The sequence below is a fragment of the Wasmannia auropunctata genome, unplaced genomic scaffold (genome assembly GCF_000956235.1).
Source record: "Wasmannia auropunctata unplaced genomic scaffold, wasmannia.A_1.0 LD336092.1, whole genome shotgun sequence".
Taxonomy (NCBI): Eukaryota; Metazoa; Arthropoda; class Insecta; order Hymenoptera; family Formicidae; genus Wasmannia; species Wasmannia auropunctata.
This window is the reverse complement of record NW_012026798.1, coordinates 1,274,340-1,293,391: the sequence shown is the minus strand read 5'-3', so window position 1 is coordinate 1,293,391 and position 19,052 is coordinate 1,274,340. Positions and strand designations below refer to the sequence as shown.

The window sequence follows — 19,052 nt, the reverse complement described above, 5'->3', positions numbered from 1 at the left end:
TCCTCTCGAGTTCTGTGAATATACATATCTTGCATTTTGAGTAGAGAAAATATATAATATATATATAGAAAGTTTATAAATTTATCTAATATTTGAAGAGACAAAATCGAAAACATGGATAGTGCAGATTTTTTTATGCGATTGCACAAAGTTTTTCGGATTTGGAATTGAAAGACGAGCTGCGTTTCGAATCAGAAAAATATGAAAGACGAAAATCCATAACGTCGCAGTTATAAATCGTAGAAATTTAATTTTTATTACAGAACAAAGTTGATCCTTACTACATACCGATTATATGGAGCATACATTCCAAGGAAAAACTGATGAAAATAATTCTCGAGCGAAGCATTAAGATGCACATTCGCAATAATAGTTATTTTTTATCTCATTTCATTTTATTATATAAATATTCATTTTGTAGATGAAATGCAGAGGATTTGCTTGCGTATAGAAATTGAGGAGATGCGTATATAAAAGCGGGTTTGAACGAGTTCTGAATTCGTGGTCATCGCCGTCGTTCATGGCGATATCGATCGATCCATGGCACCGGTGAACGTAATCAAGTGCACTCCCACACCTGGTGTGTGCCGTCTGTCAGTAACGCTGGTAACGCGCGCTGGTTCTCCCCACATGACGGTCAACGGGTAGTTAGCGCAGTATATTAATGTGTCGCGAGTAAAGTTTACACGTGATGTAACGTGAATAATATTAATGGGGATTACAATGAGGACAGAATTATTTTCCTTCAGGGTTGCGATGGTATCACGTCGAGTGAATTCGCAAGTTTCATGATCGATCGGCTCGCACAAGTGGAGCACACGCGATGTTCTCTCGCGAGCGACCCTCTTTCTCTTAGCTCGACGTTTAAAAAGAGGCCCGAAGTCACCGCGGAGATGGCCAAGTCCGCCGAGTCCACGAGGGGCAGGAGATTGAGGAGATCGCGCAACGTGTCCTCCTTCTTCGAGGAGTCGACGGAGGAAGCGATGCCGCCGAAGACGACGATGAACGTCGTCGTGGACGTTCACAATGGAGGCGAAAGCACAACAACGGGCAGCCGACAGCATCAGCAACGAGACGATAAGAGCAATCTCGCGATCGAACTTTCGGACAACACGGCGACTAAACGACCGGCCGAACGAGCCTCGCAAAACTCCAAACCGTCCTCACGAGCGAGCGAAGGCCCTCGGAATCGCTCGTCCGATCGCAGGAGTTCCTCGAAGGAGATCTCCAAGCACGATGATTTGATGGTGGAGTCATTGGATCTGATAGAGGAATTCGAGACGCCGAGGGGGAGGAACGAGCCTCTCGAGGAGAAGCCGCGGCGCAGGAAGCAGTGGAGCACCGTGGCGAACGTGACGAGCGAGACGGAAGCGGACCCGAAGAGGCCGCCGCGGAAACGCTGGTCCAAGGACGCCAGCGTGATCCGGTTGCCCGAGACGAGCGACGACGCGTCCCCGTTGATCGACGAAGCACGCAAAACGCCGGTCCCGGCGCCGCGGAACCTGCGACGCAGCGACGCTCTCCTCTTCGACAATCCGGCGTTCGTGTCCGACAACGAGGACGAGGTGCTGCGAATCGAGACCGATCACAATCGGGAGAGCACCAAGATCGAAATGAGGAGGATGAGCGACCGCTCGAACATCGAGGATGCGGACGATCAGGCTGCAGAGATCACGTCCGGTGGCTCTTCGAGAAAGCATCGGCGGGAAGCGGCGACGACGAGCGAGCGTCTCGCGGCGGACAGCGACGGCCGTTCCTCGAAAGCGAGATCCTCGGGTAGTCGAAGCAACAGCGTTGGGGAACTCGACTCGTCGGTGAGGAGTCCCCTGAGGAGGATCACCGACGTTCGATCGAGCTCGACCGCCTCCGAGGAGCGAGCCTCGAGCAGCCGAAAATCCAAATCGGAGATGACACGCGATCGATCGTCGAGGAGGGCAGAGCGATCGTCCAAGAAGAAGGGCGAGGACGTGTTCGCCAGCTCGTCCGCGAGGGATGCGAATTCGATATTAACCGCGGCGGAGGCGAACGCGAGGGCCAGAAAGAAGAGGAAAAAGAAACGTATAAGGCAGGAAAGGGAGGCGGCGACGGAGAAGGAAGAGAAAGAGATGAAGTTTATCTCCGTGACGATTCACCGGGCGGACGTGCTTGAGGCCGATTACGTGAGCGTGAGGCGACCGATGGTCAGGGTTCATATCGTGGACGCTCGCACGGGCTCGTACCTGAAGAGCACGACGGAGAACGGCGGCCGGTATCTTCAGCCGTTGATCACCGGCAAGTTCGACTTCAAGAAAAATAGGTCGATGATCCCGGTCTGGGAAGAGGAGCTCATCTTCGAGCATGACTTCAACGCGATTATGAAACACGGGGACGACGAACAGGTGGTGATTCTCTTCGAGGTGATAGAGCTCCTGAGCTTCGCCGACGCGAGCCTCAGTTACGACAAAATTGGCAAGTTTTTTTTTTAAATCTTATAAGTAATCTTATATTAATCAATTAGTTTAGGAAATAATGACGGTGCAAATTAATTATACCCTTTTTTTATTGTAATTTTACGTTAGTCTCTTTTCTTGGTTTTCCTGTGAATTAATTATTTTAATTAAGTAAGTAATTAACATAAGAAAAAAGTTTTAATACTGAAAATAGAAAGCAAGAAATAATTATTCATTAAATAAATTATTCGGCTGTAAATATTATTAATAATGTCCGTTGCATTATTTAGGAATTCTCACAATTTTGTACTTTTTTTTTACTTGCAGACATTAAGCAAATCTAATAATTCGTTAGTTATAATTTTTAATTTAATAGTAATAATTTACAACCCAAAAATTTATTATTAATTTACAAAATTTATTTTAGGTAACGAAGGATGTTGGAACAAAATCGCTTGGGCATTCCTCAAGCCTATAGGAGTCAATGATATTTTTCATGTAGACAAGAAGGTGCGACTGCAACTTTATAAACCCAGACGGAGCTTTAAAAAACACGGAAGACAAAAGTGCGAGGTATTCACATTATACTAAATCTTCGGTATTTCCGTGTTTTCGAAGTCGCAATTTCAGATATTTTACACACTTTTTAAAGAAAAAAAAAAAAAAAGAAGGAAAATACATTTCTCCGCACGTGTTTCCGCTTTAAGTAATTACAATTTCTAATTGTTCGCTACAGTCACGCTGAATTAACGTGACGTCAAAAACAAAATATATGATTGAATTGATGAATTTTCCTCTCACGCTGTACACCGAAATAAATTGGTTTTCTCGTGCTATAATTTTATGTTCGATAATATAAATTGTAAGAATATATCGAAAATTCCCGTTTTATCATTTTTAAGAAGCAAATGTATACATTTTTGTGTAACCTGCATTTTCTGACAAAAATGGTCTTTATGGCAGTAGGTCAGAGCTTACAGCTCCCCAAGTAACGCAGTGACGTTAAAAGAGAAAGCATGCATTTATTTGAAGCGCTTCAAATAAATGGGATGACATCTCCTCAGGCGAGAGGCATATATATATCAATATATGTGTGTTCGATTTGGCGCTTACAGTCATAGTATAACCAAGATGTAAGATCACTCCGCGAAAAAATGAGGGTGCCGTTACATGCGGTGTATTTACTGCGTATCACTCCGATAGCGATTAATGCTCTATTTTAGATTTCTGATTGGACGAGGAGATCCGCTCGGGCCGAAAACGCTATTATAGTGATCACTCTATACAAATAATTAATACTACTTAAAACGCTTTATTCAACTCAACACATTGAATTTATTGATTTACCGTATCGAATCCGTTTTATTACTTAATTATGAGGTACTATTTTCGGTCTTTGGATTTTTTAAATGTTAACATGGCAGATGCTCACGTGATCAAAGGTGCCGACACGGAAGATCGGTTATACATATGGTTACGCAGCGCTTGTTTAATTTGATAAACAAAAGGATAGAGTGATGCTATGAGCGTCGTAAGCGCCAAAGTGAACGCAGTCATATTTACAATTAGTGACAATTTTGTTAGAAGTTGAAGAGAGCCGTTTCGTCGAGAGACGGCATTTTATACTATTTAAATTTGGGTCCATCGTGTAAATCAGTAAAGGAAGTGTTCGCCACAGACGTCCCATTATGTTATCGGCTACTGCAATAGATGACGTATTTAACGTGATGTACAGCGCAAAAGAGAAAGTTTGTGAATTTTTTTTTACTTTCGCAATTTTTACTTTTTCGTAAAAATCGTTTAACGCAGCGGGGGGTTGGGGGGAGGGGCTATATAGAAGCCGTAGAGCAGATTTTTTCGGGGTGATTTACGCACAATTTTCGCATGTTGCAAAACTCTATTGCTTTTGTCTCACACATAGGTTTACATCTGGTGGCAGTCAAACAATAGGGACAAGTATCCCAGCAGTCTTCAGGTAACAGTGACATCAGTTCCACCGCCGAAACTCGAGCCTGTGCTCTATCAAAAGCTGCCGATAAACAGCCTCCTTAACAATGAGACGCGAAACGACTCCCGGGGTCTCTCAAAATGTACGTCAGAGTCGATAGCTCTTCCTAAATGGGCGCGTTTGGCCGCTCAGTCATGCAAAATCCCGAACGAGAAGATGTTCGAGACGGAAGTGAGCGAAAGGGGCTGCTTCTACGTCGCCTTCAGCAACGACGGCAAGTATCTTGCCTGCGTCCATTCCGAGGAGTACTATTACCCGATTGTTGTATACGAGGTGCGTCAATGTCGCGGACACCGCGAACAAATATCGCGTCTAATAGAAGAGAGAAGAGAATGAAAGAAAAGTGTGAAAAAGATATAATTAAATTTCTCTAGAGATAATAATAATATCGTAAGATTAATTTTTCGATACGATTGAAAATGTTGTTGCCGTTTGTTTCGCGGTGTGTTCATCGATTGTTACGATTCGATTTCAGGTCGAAACCGGCAAGATCCACGTTCGATTCCTCGGTCACAAAACTTTCGTGTACTCTCTAAACTGGTCCAGCGACGATCATTGCCTGTTGTCGACGTCCGCGGATCAAACGGCACTTATCTGGGATGTCCGCAACCAGATCGTGCAGCACATCGAGGTAACTGTCCGCGCAAAACGAATAAATATTTTAATAAATATTTTAATAAATATTCTAGACATCTATCGTAAAAATTCAAACTCTTTATTGAACATCTATGTCTATTAGACATTTGTAGTTCTGTGCCTCCATTCAATTTATATTCAATGTACTGCGTAAATGTTTCTTTGGAAATTATATTACAAAAATCGTAGTACAAAATATAATTACAAATTAAAAAAGAATATAATTTTTTTTTCTAAATATACGTAGATTTTATTGAACAATTTAAATAATGTACTGAATTTGCATGACTTTAAGTACATTTTTATGAATAATTGTCTAACAGACATTTATAATGGATTTTGAATGAATTTATCATTCAAAATCGGAGATGATATAAATATTAAACATTCAACAAACATCCATGGAGGTGTCTTATATAGAGCTACGAAACTTTCAAGGACGGGTCTGTCATTCATATTTATTCACTTAGTTAAAATTAATCTACCTTTCTTAAATTATAATTAATTAATAATTATAATAAAATTAAATTGAAAGAAGGCCGAAAAACACAGTCAAAGCAAGATCTTGGTGCTCACTGCTATTTCTGTGTGAATTTTACATACATATTTCTAGTTCCTTGAACTGCGCGCCGTTATTTTCGATCATAACGCACCTCTTGTTTGAAACAGAATAGTGATATCACATTATTAAATTGACAATCAATTTAATAAATACTGATGATGCTCACCGGTATCTAATAAAATCCCCCCTACCCCATGATGCGATATATATAAAGAATTATTTGTCGCGAAAAATATTACCTCAGCCAGGATCCTGGCTGAAGTAATAATTCTTTATACCGCATCGTGGGGTAGGGGGATTTTATTAAATGCCGGTGTGAACATCAGTATTTATTAAATTGATTATCAATTTAATAATGTGATATTATACTATTTCTGTTTCAAACAAGAGCTGCGTTATGACCGAAAGTAACGGCGCGCAGTTCAATTAGGAACTAGAAATATGTACGTAAAATTCACACAGAAATATCAGTGAGCACCAAGATCTTGCTTTGACCGTTTCTCGACCTTCTCTTAATTTAATTTCGATTAAATACACAGTCGGATCTACATATATATGTACATTAATTATAATTAATTTTTTATTAAGTACATATGTTTTTTAAATATACGTTTTTTCAACGTACAGGTACAATAAACAGATTTCTATAAAATATAGAATTATATTTCTATAGAATATTTCTATAAAAATCTGTGACAATAAACGAATTAATTGCAGATGCTGCCGCATCCTTCGTATGTTTATTGCGCCAAGTACGGACCCGGCAATACGACGATCGTGGCGACGGGATGTTACGATCGAGTAGTTCGCATTTGGGCGAGCTATTCGATCGACAGGAGGTCAAAGAAGCGAGAGCTGAACCAGGAATTGGAAGGCCACGAGGGTTTCGTCAATTCGATGGTTTTTCAAAAAAACGGTAACTTAATTACCGCCGACAGTGTGGGATTGATAATCCTCTGGACGATCCGCAGAGACAGTAGGGTACCGTCGAAGAGGATTGGGTGCATCTCGCGGAAGATAAAAATCCGCGAGATCGAGGGTGTCGTTATCAACACGATCGTCCTGCATCCCCTCGAGTCCAGACTCCTCGTGCATTCGAGAGACAATGGCCTGCGAATGCTGGATCTCGCGACCGGTGTGGTATTGCAGAAGTACAAACGGCTGAACAATCAAAGGCACGTTGGATGAATATTTTTTTATGCATTCTCAAAACTCGCGGGTTCTCTCAAGCACTTGAAATTAACTTTCTTTATATATCTCGCGACATATAAAGACATTTAATAATATTGAATTCCTTTCTTTTCTTATTGCCTTTTTTCTTCCATTTTTTCTCAATTATTTTTTCTCGGCATTTTTTCGCATGTGTTAATTAATTTCCTTTCTTTATTGTTTTTTCTCCTTGCTATTTATTTTTATTTCCTTTTTCTACATTATGTGCCTTTTAATTACGTTTACGTTTTAATTTAAGTTTGTTGTCCACTTCATATTCTTTCCTGTATTTTTTTTATTTGCCTTTTCTATTCTACTCACTTTTAAATCTCAGCAAACGAAAATTAATCCAAATGAATTGAAAATTGCAATTCATTTTAATTTATGAGAATTGGCGCTTTAAGAGTCCGGGAATGCATTCATGTCCCTATATTATATTATATTTGGATTCAAATAAATTTTGAAATACAAAATGGGCTATTCATCATGTTGAATGAATACTGATGTATTCATGTCCATATAATATTATTTTTGGATTCAACTGGATTCAAAAAATCAGAAGCGCCAATTTGGAAATGTCGAAATGAATTCATCTCTATCCATTTCAATTTATTTTCGTTTGCTGGGTAATTTTACCTCAATAGATCTCCAAATCTGTTACACTTCAAACTTGTTATTGTTAATTGAAATTTTTGTTTATTAATTCGATCTGTTAAATCTTTTTTTTTTTTCTTATTTATAGAATACAATTGAAGGCCTGTATATCGCCCTGCGGTGGATTCGTTATATGCGGTAGCGAGGATTCCATATTGAATATCTGGAATTTGGAGACGGGTAAACACGTAGCTAGGTACACGAATCCTGGACGTAACTCGGCCAGGATGATCGTCTCCTGCGTGGATTACCATCCGTACGATCACGTCTTGGCGTATTCGATATTCGGCACTCCCGCGTCAGTTCGTGTTCTGCGATACAATAAAAACACGAGCGGCGGCGACGTTGGACTGCATCTTCTGGAAGACGCGTCGCAAACCCCTCGGGGTAACGAGGTGATCCTGAATGCCACGAGCTGCGGTCATCCATCTCGACGAGATAAACCCGAGAGCGAGAGGAGAAAAATCCTCCCTCCGTCTCGCCAGTTAACAGCCGATCACACGGTAATACAAATCGAAAATGATTACGGACAACCGTGGACGATGCCGCACCGCTCGAGAGAAATGGAGCGGAACTGGAGAAAGAAGAGCTGGGACCGACTGCACAGCGTCATCGAGAAGATCGACTTGATGTTGTTCGGGAATTCGATGTTCTTCGAAGACGTCGCTTCGAAGGTGCCTCTGCCGATGTACTACGACAACAAGAACGCCGAGGCCAAACAGAGTACGAGCATGAACGAGCGCTGCGACTTCTGGACCAACGCGACCAACGACTTCGCTCTTCGAGGAGATATACCTCTCGAAGACCGCGCCGCGAGATCCCATCACGATGGTTCCCTCGGGAATGGTAACAACATTCAGTCCAGCTTCACAACTTCCAAGAGTCCAACACCAGATTGTTCGTTCAATTTTCGCAATTCTCCGTTCAAAAAAGCAGACACACCCGCGGAGTCGTCGCACGCAAGCTCCCCGGACAGCGCCGGCACTTACGTCGTGGAAACGTCGAATCTCCACAAAGATGTCGAGGTTGTTGCCGCAGCCGAGAAGACGGGTTCCGTCCAAGCGGTTGAAAGCGATGGATTTATAGAGACATATCTAAATAGCTCACGGATCAGTGTTCCATTCGTCATAGAAAATGAGCGAGCAAAGTCAGCAAAGTGATTATATTTTTTATACTGGCTCCTTTTCCAATTCATTTTTTTTTTACTTCCATCCCATTAACATGACGATCCTCTGTATTGTATGACAATTTTATGTTCATTAATTTTACATTTTTTATACTGGCCCCTTTTCAAATTCGATTTTTTTTTCAAGTTCAATCCCATTAACGTGACGATGTTCTATTTATATTGCGTGACAACTTTATATTTATTAATTTTATATTTTAATTTTTATTTTTTACGGTGGCCTCTCTTTAAAGTCGATTTTATGTTTTAGTCCCATTAACATGATGATGTTCTTATCTTTCATATTGTATGACAATTCTACAATGTTTATAAATGTTATATTTTAATTTTATGAGTAAAAGAATGAAATACATGTGGAAAAATTATTATACATAAACTTTATTTAATTACTCCATAACTTTAGTTGCAGATCAATAGAAAAATAAAAATATTTGTTACAAATAAAGAATTCGTGAGAATTTCTAATGACACGGCTTACAATATGGCAAAAAAGTAAATTATTCCAATCCAGGTCAGATCACGTATTCGAAGCGACTAATCAAGTAATGTTCAACATACGTATGTGTGTATGTTGTATGTATGTGCGCACATGCGCGTATATATGTACTAACATATATATATCTCAATATACATAACATATAGAAATTATATATGTATTTTTTTATTTGCAGACATATGGAATGCTGTCACTTAGTTAATATATTATACACAGCCAATCTTTTGTCGTCAGACAATCATACTGTTTCGTTTAATAAACCCTGCGAAGTTAAACGACAAAAAAAAATTAAAAGGAATACAACATAGTGTTGTTAAAGAATACTCTCGACATAAAATTAATGTCTTCAAAAAATACAACAAAATTATAATAAAACTTCTCTGTAAATAAACTGCACTTCGTTACAAGTTCAACAGTAATTACATCTCTGCCTATGTACGACAACAAAAACTTGAAATTCATAACGTTAAGAAAGACTATCGTAATATGTGCGTATAACTGTAAACAAGCCTTTATACGAAAAAGCTCCTTCGATAAATTCTGCTGTGCGCATGTAATCTTGCTCGTATCTCTTTCGGTATTTAAGAAAAAATAAAATTTTCCATATATAACAAAACTAACTGTAGGCGAATTTCACTGACATAAAAACTTAAAATAATCGTTCGTTATTCTTTTATGACGCCCATATACGCGTCAACGCGTCAAATGCGAGAGGCCGTTACAAAAGGAAAGAAAAAGTAAAACCTTAGGATCATCTTGCGTTATCCTTCCACGACAGGTTGTTCGTGGACAAGCGGTCTAGTATCAATGGCGTCAGTGGAAGGATAACGGTAACACAAATCATAAAGAAAATAGATATTTATATCTGTCGATTAATGTAACAAGCTAAGAAGAAAGACTCTTGAATCCTTCAATGTATTTGGCACGCTTCTCGTCTACTAATAGCTTATCAATATAAATGTCTCTCTCGGTACTGACGTCAATCAATCGTAAACCCAACATGGTAACGTTGACCGGCGAGAGTTTGTCGATCACTGTCTCCTCGATTACAGAGACGAAGTCCTTGTCGAGCACTAAATCCTTAAATTGGATACAATCGCCCACCGACCAGTCGACATTCATTGGCTCGATTCCTAATTAATGTTAAAAAAAAAAAGTTATCGTTAGAATTTGCAAAGAAGTGATGCAAGCGCATTTAAACTGAAGGCGCGCTTGTAAGAAAAAAGACGTCTTTTCTCTTACCGACGAGCTTAGCCTTTATCGCCTGATACGGTAATTTCAAGAATTTGCTCTTCAACGGCTGCAAGTTGTAGCGAGATATTATCGTCACGTCGCCGTAGTCGCAGAGATACACGGATATATCGCTGTCGCTGATAATGTTAGTAACGTATACTCTGAAGTGAATACAACATTGTTATTGACTGTTGTTTCTAATTGATCTCTTTTACGTTGCGAAGCGATAGTGTATGTTGCATACCTGTACCAATCGTTCTCGATCTTTCCCGCGTAGAGTTTGCCTTCATTGACAGACTCCAAAAGTACATCGTGGTTCGCATCGTAGCACTGTCGCAAGTCGAGCATCATCTCCTGGAAACGAGAAAAATCAACGTCAGAATATACGTTATCAATGAATTAAATTTCGACGTATTTAACCTTCGGTTGTCACACCTTTTTTTTTCAATCAAGTTTATTTGGGGTAAATTTGTCAAATCAATTTTTAAAAGGCTGCCGTTTAAAAGCTAACAGTTTAATTGGATCGCAAAAATTCTTAAATAGAGTTAGAACATTGTAGAATGTATTCTGATTGTGTAGAATTTAAAAAGTCATCATATTGAAAAAAATATTGAAAAAAAATTCTTAAATAAAAGAAGTTTTGAAAATATCCATTATCCAAAGCTGGGGCCACTTTGTCAAGAGCGACAACCGAAGGTTATACGCTTTAAAAAATGTTTAAAAAAAAGTGATTTCCTTACGTACTTTTAATTCGCTCGCATTGTTCAACGGTTGAACGATGAAATGTCCTGGATGCGCGACCAGTGTGACGTGGACGTCAAAATACTCGCCGATGTCCGAAATATCGGGTGGATTCAATTTACTGACGGACTCGGTAGCGCGAGGGTTCTTGCGTTCCAACCGTTTCTTAGACTTGTTATTATTGTTGCTATCTTCGTTGACTCTGCACATAAGAAATTCGTTTCGTCAAATTTATGAAGTTAGTATAGAGCTACAAGAGCACAAAAGTACTGTAAAAAGCTAAGTGCGGAATTATAAAGTACAAAAGTTCCATAAAATCGTACAGCAGAAAAAATGAAAAATAGGAAAAATAAAGATATAAGAGATAAGACGCATTTAGAGATAAATACGGTCTAAACTTTGTAAAAAGAAAAATAAGCCAAAAGTTTTACTTCGACAGCTCGACGTCATAAATCAACGACGTATTTATCGAAGCCAACATGTTGCTCGGCCAAACTCTTTTGAAAATCTCCATCACTGGAATTCCGGACGCGCTGATCCTGATGACCCTCGCTAAAAGCAGATCCGTATCTGAGACCAATTCACGGAATCTTGCCACGAGCCTCTTGTTGTACCTCGACTGCTCAATGTTATGTAGGAAGATCTGCATCGCCTGATTTTTACAAATAATTAAATGTCATGATATGTTAAAAAATCAAATAAAACATCAAATTCAAGATCGACGGAAAAAAAAAACAAGTTTCTCTCGTACCTGCGGAGGGATGCACTGCAAAGCCTTCGAGACTCTGTCCATGTGAAATAGATCTTCTCTCGGTATCAGGACGGTTTTACCGACGTCGATCAGAAATACCATTACTTCATGCTCGGCGGGGATGTCGGTCACTCTCGCTCTGTACCACTTCGAATTCCACTTCGCAAAGTACGTTTTCGTGAAGTTGATCGCCTTCACCGTCGAATTGTTCGCCGACATTTGCAGCATGTTCTCATTGTTCAATACAGTCCTGGCGAGCGAGTTCAGCTGCGTGTAAACCTTACCGGACTCGTCTATGTGCGTGACGTGCAATTCGAGTAATTGCCCCTCCTGCGAAGGATCAACCGAATGTACGTAAGAAGGTAAAAGAGAATCGCAGTTGAAAGACAAATCGGAGGATAATTACATGCGTTTTAAGTGCGACAGCCATGTTCTCCAAGATCTTGTCGACCAGGGTCTGATTCACGTCGACATCTTCGTCGCCTTTGCTGGTGTCGTAAAAAGTCACCGTCACGTACGAGCCGTACTCGTCGTTATCCATACCGTGCACCTTCACGTAAAACAACTGATCAACCAGAAGATAATTTTCAATCTCAGCCACTATCTGAGCGCAGTCGTGGAAGTCCTTCAATCCTTGAAGTCCTACTCTGATGGCCTATATATAAGATAGAAACGCGCGTGGTGAGATAACGTTAGGTATAATCGGATTAACGTTAAATTTAAATAAGACGACAGAATTACCTGACAGGGAAGAATGCAGAATCTCTTATCCAGAGGATACAGAACGTCAGCTTTATATTGCTCCTCGTATCCCTCGTCGACGAAGAAAACCGTGGCGATTCCGGTCTCGTTATTAAAATCTATGCACTGAACTCTGTGCCAATAGTTCTCCTCGAGAACGGCATAGAAATCACCGAATTGCACGCATGTCGTCGGCGAGACGGGCTTGGTCATTTGATCGTAATGGCTGGTCATTTCACTTGTCATGTCAACGAAATCATTCTAGAAAAAAAAAAGGAAAAACGAGACGAGTGTTAGATCGCGGAAAAAAAGGCGAATGAACAAACGGTACGGTCGGAACACTCACATTTTCATCGCCGAGCCGAACCCAAATTTCGACGGTGCTGACAACGTGAGTGGTATACACCTGCCAAATGGTTGCCTCAGGTACCGGTAACGTATTGGGCGTTGCCGGCCCAATCGGGTTCAATTGTATCTTCTTGTTAGATAAGAGAGTATTCTCGGAAATATTTTTGGCCGGCGTGGCGTTACTTTCCGATCGCTATAAATAAGAATATACATGTAATTGCTTACTTCGATCGCCGAAACAAATAAAATACATACGCATATCATTACCTTCATCGGAGGGATTAGGCAAAGTATCGTGGAATCCCCGACGCCTTTCTCTTGATTTATATCCGCACATTTCTCGATGATCGCTTGCCAATTGTGCGGCAGGGTCTCCCCGTATTGCTCATTGTAACATTCGGGTAGCAGATGCATGAAAACCCCACTGTGATGCCGGGTTATGACGTTCAAAATACGTTTCTTTATCAATTCCACGTCGACGGTCGACGACGTTACCTCGGCGCTCGACGATTCCTTGGCGAGATTCACCAGAGCCAAGCGTGCCGCGATTTTCTCGGCTTCCTCTTCGGACGCCGCGTCCTCTGGGAACGTGTGAAACGTATGCGTGCCGACCTACCGAGAATCATCGATCAATGTAGAAAACTGCATCCTTCAATGATATATGATCGATATATTTACTTTCACGCTGGCGTAGATGGTGATCTTAGCTGAATTTTTCTCCTTCTTTGAATACATTTTATAAATCGGCGATGGGAAGTTTAATACGTTGGCACGAATCTCTAACTCTTTCCGAGGATCGGGAATCTCGAATGACGGTGCAACCTGTAAAGAGAGTGATAAACTTTCACCAAAGAAATTCGCTCTCGCGCGTATATAATTTAATCGAAGCCCATCGAGATTGAATTCAGAAAAATAAAGAATTTTTTTTGTTCTCCCTCTTATCCTTTTAGGCTGGATCTACAATGTAATTTTGCATTTTGTTTCTTGCTTTTTACCACTTTTTACCACCCTTGCCTTTTTGCCTCTTATATCCTAATTCATTTTTGCCAGAGATAAATGTTGACAAACTTCGGAAGAGACAGGAAACGCATGACAAGAAACACGATTGTTGATAAAACGATCGCAAAGAGAGAAAAAAGCAAAGAGCACATTGTAGATCCAGCCTAAAAAACTAAGTAATACAACATAAATAGAAAATAAAAAACAATTAAGTTTATAAACAGTAATATCTATAGCAAAATATGATTAAAATTGACATATTGTATTTCATATTATTTATAATCAATTTTGTATGGCAATATTTTAGCATACATAAATCATATTGCTGTTCCTACCTTCGGAATATCAAAAATAGTTGGTACAGGCGTAGGTGTACTACCGTTGTCATAGTTATTAGTCGGTGGTAAAGGCGTTTCAGTAGGAAAAGTAATTTTGAGCCTGTCGCTTAGTTTTGAAGGTTTCAGTTCCACAGTCTTTGGTTTTTGATTTATCACAGGCAAAGCTGTATTGTCATTTAATACTTTGTTGAGCCTTAAATCTTTGCTATTCTTACAATTAGTAGCACTTTGGTTAACAATCGATATACTGGAATTTGTCACTTCATTCAGTCTCTGAAAGTATTAGCGTGATTAATAATGATAATTCATCAAGAGTTAAAAATTACTTCAAACTCATAAGCAGAACCTGCACTCACTTTAATGGGGGTACCTGGTGGTGTAGTCGGCACGAAAATCGGTTGTTTAAAGTTATTGAGCGGTATCGGGACTACCGGGCACTGTACTATAGTTTCCATAAGAGGTACAGGTCTGAAACATTATTTGCAAAAAATGACAAACTGACACATTATATTTCATATTATTTATAATCATATTTTGCAAATATATAATATTATTTGTATTTTACGCAATATGTATTAAACGATTTCAATCGATTAATCTATTTGCCGAATTTGTACGAAAAACTTGTAATTAAATTAGAAACAGAAAACAATATATCGAATAGTGCTCAAATAAATAAAAATAAATTTAAATCTCTATACTTTATCGGTACTCTATTATAGATACCGAAAGTTTTTCACTTTAATAAACAATTGAATCAAGTTTGGACGCTGTAAATACCTGGTAAAATCTGTATACAAGTTACTCTTGCCGGGCGTGGATCTAGTAAAGGAATTGGAAGAACTAAAGTAATTATTTCTGGTAGGCTGAGGGCCACCGCTGAAATTATTACTTTTAAAACCAGACGAGAAACCTCTCGCGTGTCGGGGCGGAGTCCACTAAAAAAAAAATTGTACAATTAATTATAACACAAATATAATTAAATTGTTTGAATTTTAATATTAAGATAAGCGCAAAGTATTAATTTTCAACAATTTTTAACTGCACATACTATGGCGGTCAATACAGGCTGCGTTCGCTTTGACGCTTACAGCGCTCACAGCATCATTTCATCCTTATTGTTTATCAATTGTTAAACAAGAACAAATGATGCTTATGAGAGCTGTAAACGCCAAACCGAACGCAGTCATAGTGTGACAATAATTATTTTCTAGGAAACATAAAGCGCTAATATGATTACCTTTTTAGGTTGAGGTCGGATTCTTCGTCGTACATTCTTCTGCCGCGAGACCAATTTCGTAAGATGCGCCGATGTTTTGGAGGGTACAGCTTCCACGAAAAGTTCTCCATTTTTTCTAGTCACTGTAACGTCCGGTATATCGCGTATAAAATCTTCGACAGAGTAATATCCGAATTGTTTAAAAGGTAACTGTTCTCCTGCCACCATACGATAATCCGCTGTAAAAAAATAAAGACAATTATTATGCTAATCTTTTGGAATAAATGATTAAGACAAATAAGGCGAAACATAGGAATAGTTATTAGCAACAGATTGTATCCAAGTTTAAACCTATGTTTACAATTATTAAGTATATTTTGTAATAACAGAATTGATAATATTTACCCCTTAAATTCTCTAACTTGATACCACCCTTGCACGATATCAGGCATGACCGCAAATTCCTTATCACTTCGTCTTGATCCATGGTGATTCTCTCTCTCGGAAAAGAGAGAACACAGGTAAATGTGTTCAAATCTCAATTATGCCGACAATTATGATGATCTACAACAGATTTTATAATAAATATTAGTATATACAAAGGCAAAGCATGTTTTTTGTATTCATAATATTTCCAAACTTCCCAAAAACAATACAAGAAATAGAATTCTCGAAAAGTGTAAATGCAATAACAAACCGAGCGACAAAGATAAACTGTGGTATACAAGAGAGGACACACGTTTGCAGGGATTGCAACTAATCTTGCAATACATTCTGTTAAATTCGCATTTCACATATATTGGTAAGCCAAGACAATTGCATGTTAATTTGTCAAAATATTCTTCAATGTAAAGTAAAATGTAAGTAAAATAATAATAGAAATATAGAAATCTAAAAATAAACACAGAAAGAACTATTCATGAAAATTGCCTGACTAAGAAGCTGATAAGATATTAAAAAAATGCAACCTGCAATTATATAAGCATTCCTAGCATATATAATTAGCTGATATTACAGCACGTTAATTTTATTTACATTTTACTAAGATATGCTATAAAAACTAGATAATGTGGAAAAGTGACTAAAAAAATGTGGTTTTCGAGTTAGGTCAGTGCTGTCCAAGATTTGTAATTGTGAATATTGGCTTGATATGTATTAATATTTTCGTCTATTACCTTCCTTTTTTTAAAATGGAGGTGGAGAAAAGAAAGACAAAAGGCCTTCACAAAACACATGTCAAGTCAATATTACATCTATTACCTTCATTTTTCTTAATGAAGGTAGAGAAAAGGAAGACAAGAGACCTTTACAAACCACAGTCAAGTCAATGCCAGAATTATAAATTTTGGACAACACTGAATTAAGTAAATATTACCCTATCAATCATCAATACTTCTGGGAATTGTTTTTGTGTCACTTTTGAAGCAAGAGTGCAATACATCATTCAAATTTCTATTAATCCCTCTTGAAAAATTCCCTACAATAATTTTCTGTTTACAGATAAGAAAAAGGAAGGAAAAGCGCAAGTGAAATATTTCTGAATAACTAGCACTCAAGTCAGTTCCAAGTCTTTCAATGTTTTACATACCGCATTTTCCCCAATTATTTGTCATTCATCAATATTATCTTGTCTATTGTCTAAATACTAGATTTAACATCCAATTAATAGAATCACAGCTGTGCTATTTTTGACCCATCTGATAGTCTCTTTTACATTGTTATTGATTACAATGCCATAAATTGTTAATATAATAATTATTAATAGAAATGTATTTAGTTACCACTTTGTCCACCTGTCAAAGAGTCACAAGAGTGTTATGGGATTACAAGTCATCTGTAACTCTATAGGGGAAGACCCAAATCGCCGTGATTCTCTGTTCGCGTCAAGTCACGGTATTCTCGGACCACTTTCTCGCATTTTTTCACAACGCCGGAAAGGACCGCGGCGGAAAATAGCGCGGTGGGAAACACGCGCAGAGTTGAGCCCTACGTGTTAAGTATCGTGCCCTGTGAAAACGACTGTCGGTCGAATGAAAAGCGCACCTGGCTCTGGGACAGACGAGACCGAAATTGAGACGACAGGTAAACAAACTGCGACCTCCTCGTAGGCGAGGAGACGGTTTTCACGTCTCCCTGCGCACTGCCATATGTCGCCGGTCGGCGAGTGATGACCGTCAGCAGCAGGGAAATCGAGATCGGGACGATCGAGTGCGGCGTAGACGGTTAGGTTACTTATCGGTCTTACTTCGCGGCGACAAGTCGGCTCAAGTCGGCCACGACATCAGGAACCAGGGCGACGATTAGAACGAGGTCATTAGCGCGCGCGACGAGAGGGGGGGGGGGCAGGTGGGGATTACGTGCGGCAATGTACCTTCTCTCCTTCAAGCAGCGAGATTTCGTTCGGCCACCGTCGTCGTCTCCGTCGCCGTCGTCGTCGTCGTTGTCGTTGTCGTCGTCGTCGTCGTCGTCGCCGCCGCTGTCGCGCGCTGGACGACGACGAACTCGGTTAACTCGTTCGCCGTCGCTTGTCGTTGGCGGGAGCGCTCGTTGGAGATGACGAATCCGAACACCGGGCACGTTTCTCGTGCTCGTTTTCCCGATCGACGTTCTCACACCACCGAAGGAATCTCCGTCAACCGCTCACCGGGGAAGAAGACACGCCACACACTGCACACGGCTCAACGCGGCTGGCGTAATCGTCGACGTTTCGCGAGACTCGCGAGAGTTGCGAGAGGCGCGCACTCATATGTATATATGTTTTTCTCTCTCTCTCTCTCTCTCTTGCTTCTTCACCGATCTCACTGGCTCGCTCACTCACTCGCTTGCTCTCGCTTCTCCCGCGCAACGGCCGATTCGCTCGCTGACAACTCGCCGAAGTGGGTCGTGACGCGTCCGCCAATCACGCGCCTGCTTCCCGGAAACGCGGAAGGTTAATTAAAAAAAAAGAACGAAGGAATGCCTGTTCTGGGCGCTACGAGTGCCAATTGTTCGAACCGGCAGGTTTTCCGCGCCCTTTTAATTATCGATATTTTGACCTTTTCACCTGACGACGAATGCTCGCGCGATCATGATTGGTCCAAGTACGAAATTGAAGTATCGATATTCTTATATCTGGCCAAACAATCTAATTAAATACAATACAAAAATTAATAACAATCTAATTAAATACATTAGCATGGACGATACGAAGATAAAAAATTTTCTTCTCTTCCTTTTTAGCTCGAATAATCAAATGATGAAAGGACGACACGGTAAAATCGAGCCGATCTTTGTTTCCGAAGTGACGAGCGCTGAATCTGATTTCGAATTTTAAAATTAAAAAAATTGTAATTGTAGAAAAATATTAAATCAGAATATAAGCGATGCAAGATATGAAAGCTACTAAAGGAGCTCAGTATGTTAATAAAAGTATATGTAAAACAAATATTGAAAATATTTTACTCTTCGTCCTCTTGTGAAAAGAATCTTTATTGTGCCAGGTTCGATTGGGTATCAGTTGAAT

At 39.8% G+C, this 19,052-nt stretch overlaps 2 protein-coding genes across 4 annotated transcripts; one reads left to right on the top strand and one right to left on the bottom strand.

The window, feature by feature from the left end:
* The first annotated feature begins 893 nt into the window (after positions 1–893).
* LOC105462879 (jouberin-like) lies at positions 894–9,737 on the top strand. Its single transcript, XM_011709760.1, has 8 exons — positions 894–2,448; positions 2,857–3,002; positions 4,351–4,710; positions 4,913–5,068; positions 6,353–6,810; positions 7,587–8,163; positions 8,212–8,645; positions 9,088–9,737. The coding sequence occupies exons 1-8, from the start codon at positions 894–896 to the stop codon at positions 9,107–9,109; spliced, it is 3,708 nt and encodes a 1,235-aa protein (XP_011708062.1). The 3' UTR covers positions 9,110–9,737.
* LOC105462880 (tudor domain-containing protein 7) lies at positions 9,046–18,401 on the bottom strand. Of its 3 annotated transcripts, none has more exons than XM_011709761.1 (17): positions 17,922–18,401; positions 15,956–16,114; positions 15,572–15,789; positions 15,112–15,269; positions 14,688–14,799; positions 14,329–14,604; positions 13,673–13,816; positions 13,262–13,606; positions 12,993–13,187; positions 12,647–12,907; positions 12,312–12,560; positions 11,906–12,235; positions 11,586–11,806; positions 11,158–11,356; positions 10,658–10,767; positions 10,423–10,574; positions 9,046–10,313 (listed from the first exon to the last, which is right to left on the bottom strand). In XM_011709761.1, the coding sequence occupies exons 2-17, from the start codon at positions 16,035–16,037 to the stop codon at positions 10,066–10,068; spliced, it is 3,300 nt and encodes a 1,099-aa protein (XP_011708063.1). In that variant the 5' UTR covers positions 16,038–16,114; positions 17,922–18,401; the 3' UTR covers positions 9,046–10,065. The 3 variants fall into 3 exon arrangements, with proteins under 3 accessions (XP_011708063.1, XP_011708066.1, XP_011708065.1); XM_011709764.1 differs by lacking the exon at positions 17,922–18,401 and adding an exon at positions 17,594–17,844; XM_011709763.1 differs by lacking the exon at positions 17,922–18,401 and adding an exon at positions 17,332–17,422.
* Positions 18,402–19,052: the final 651 nt, after the last annotated feature.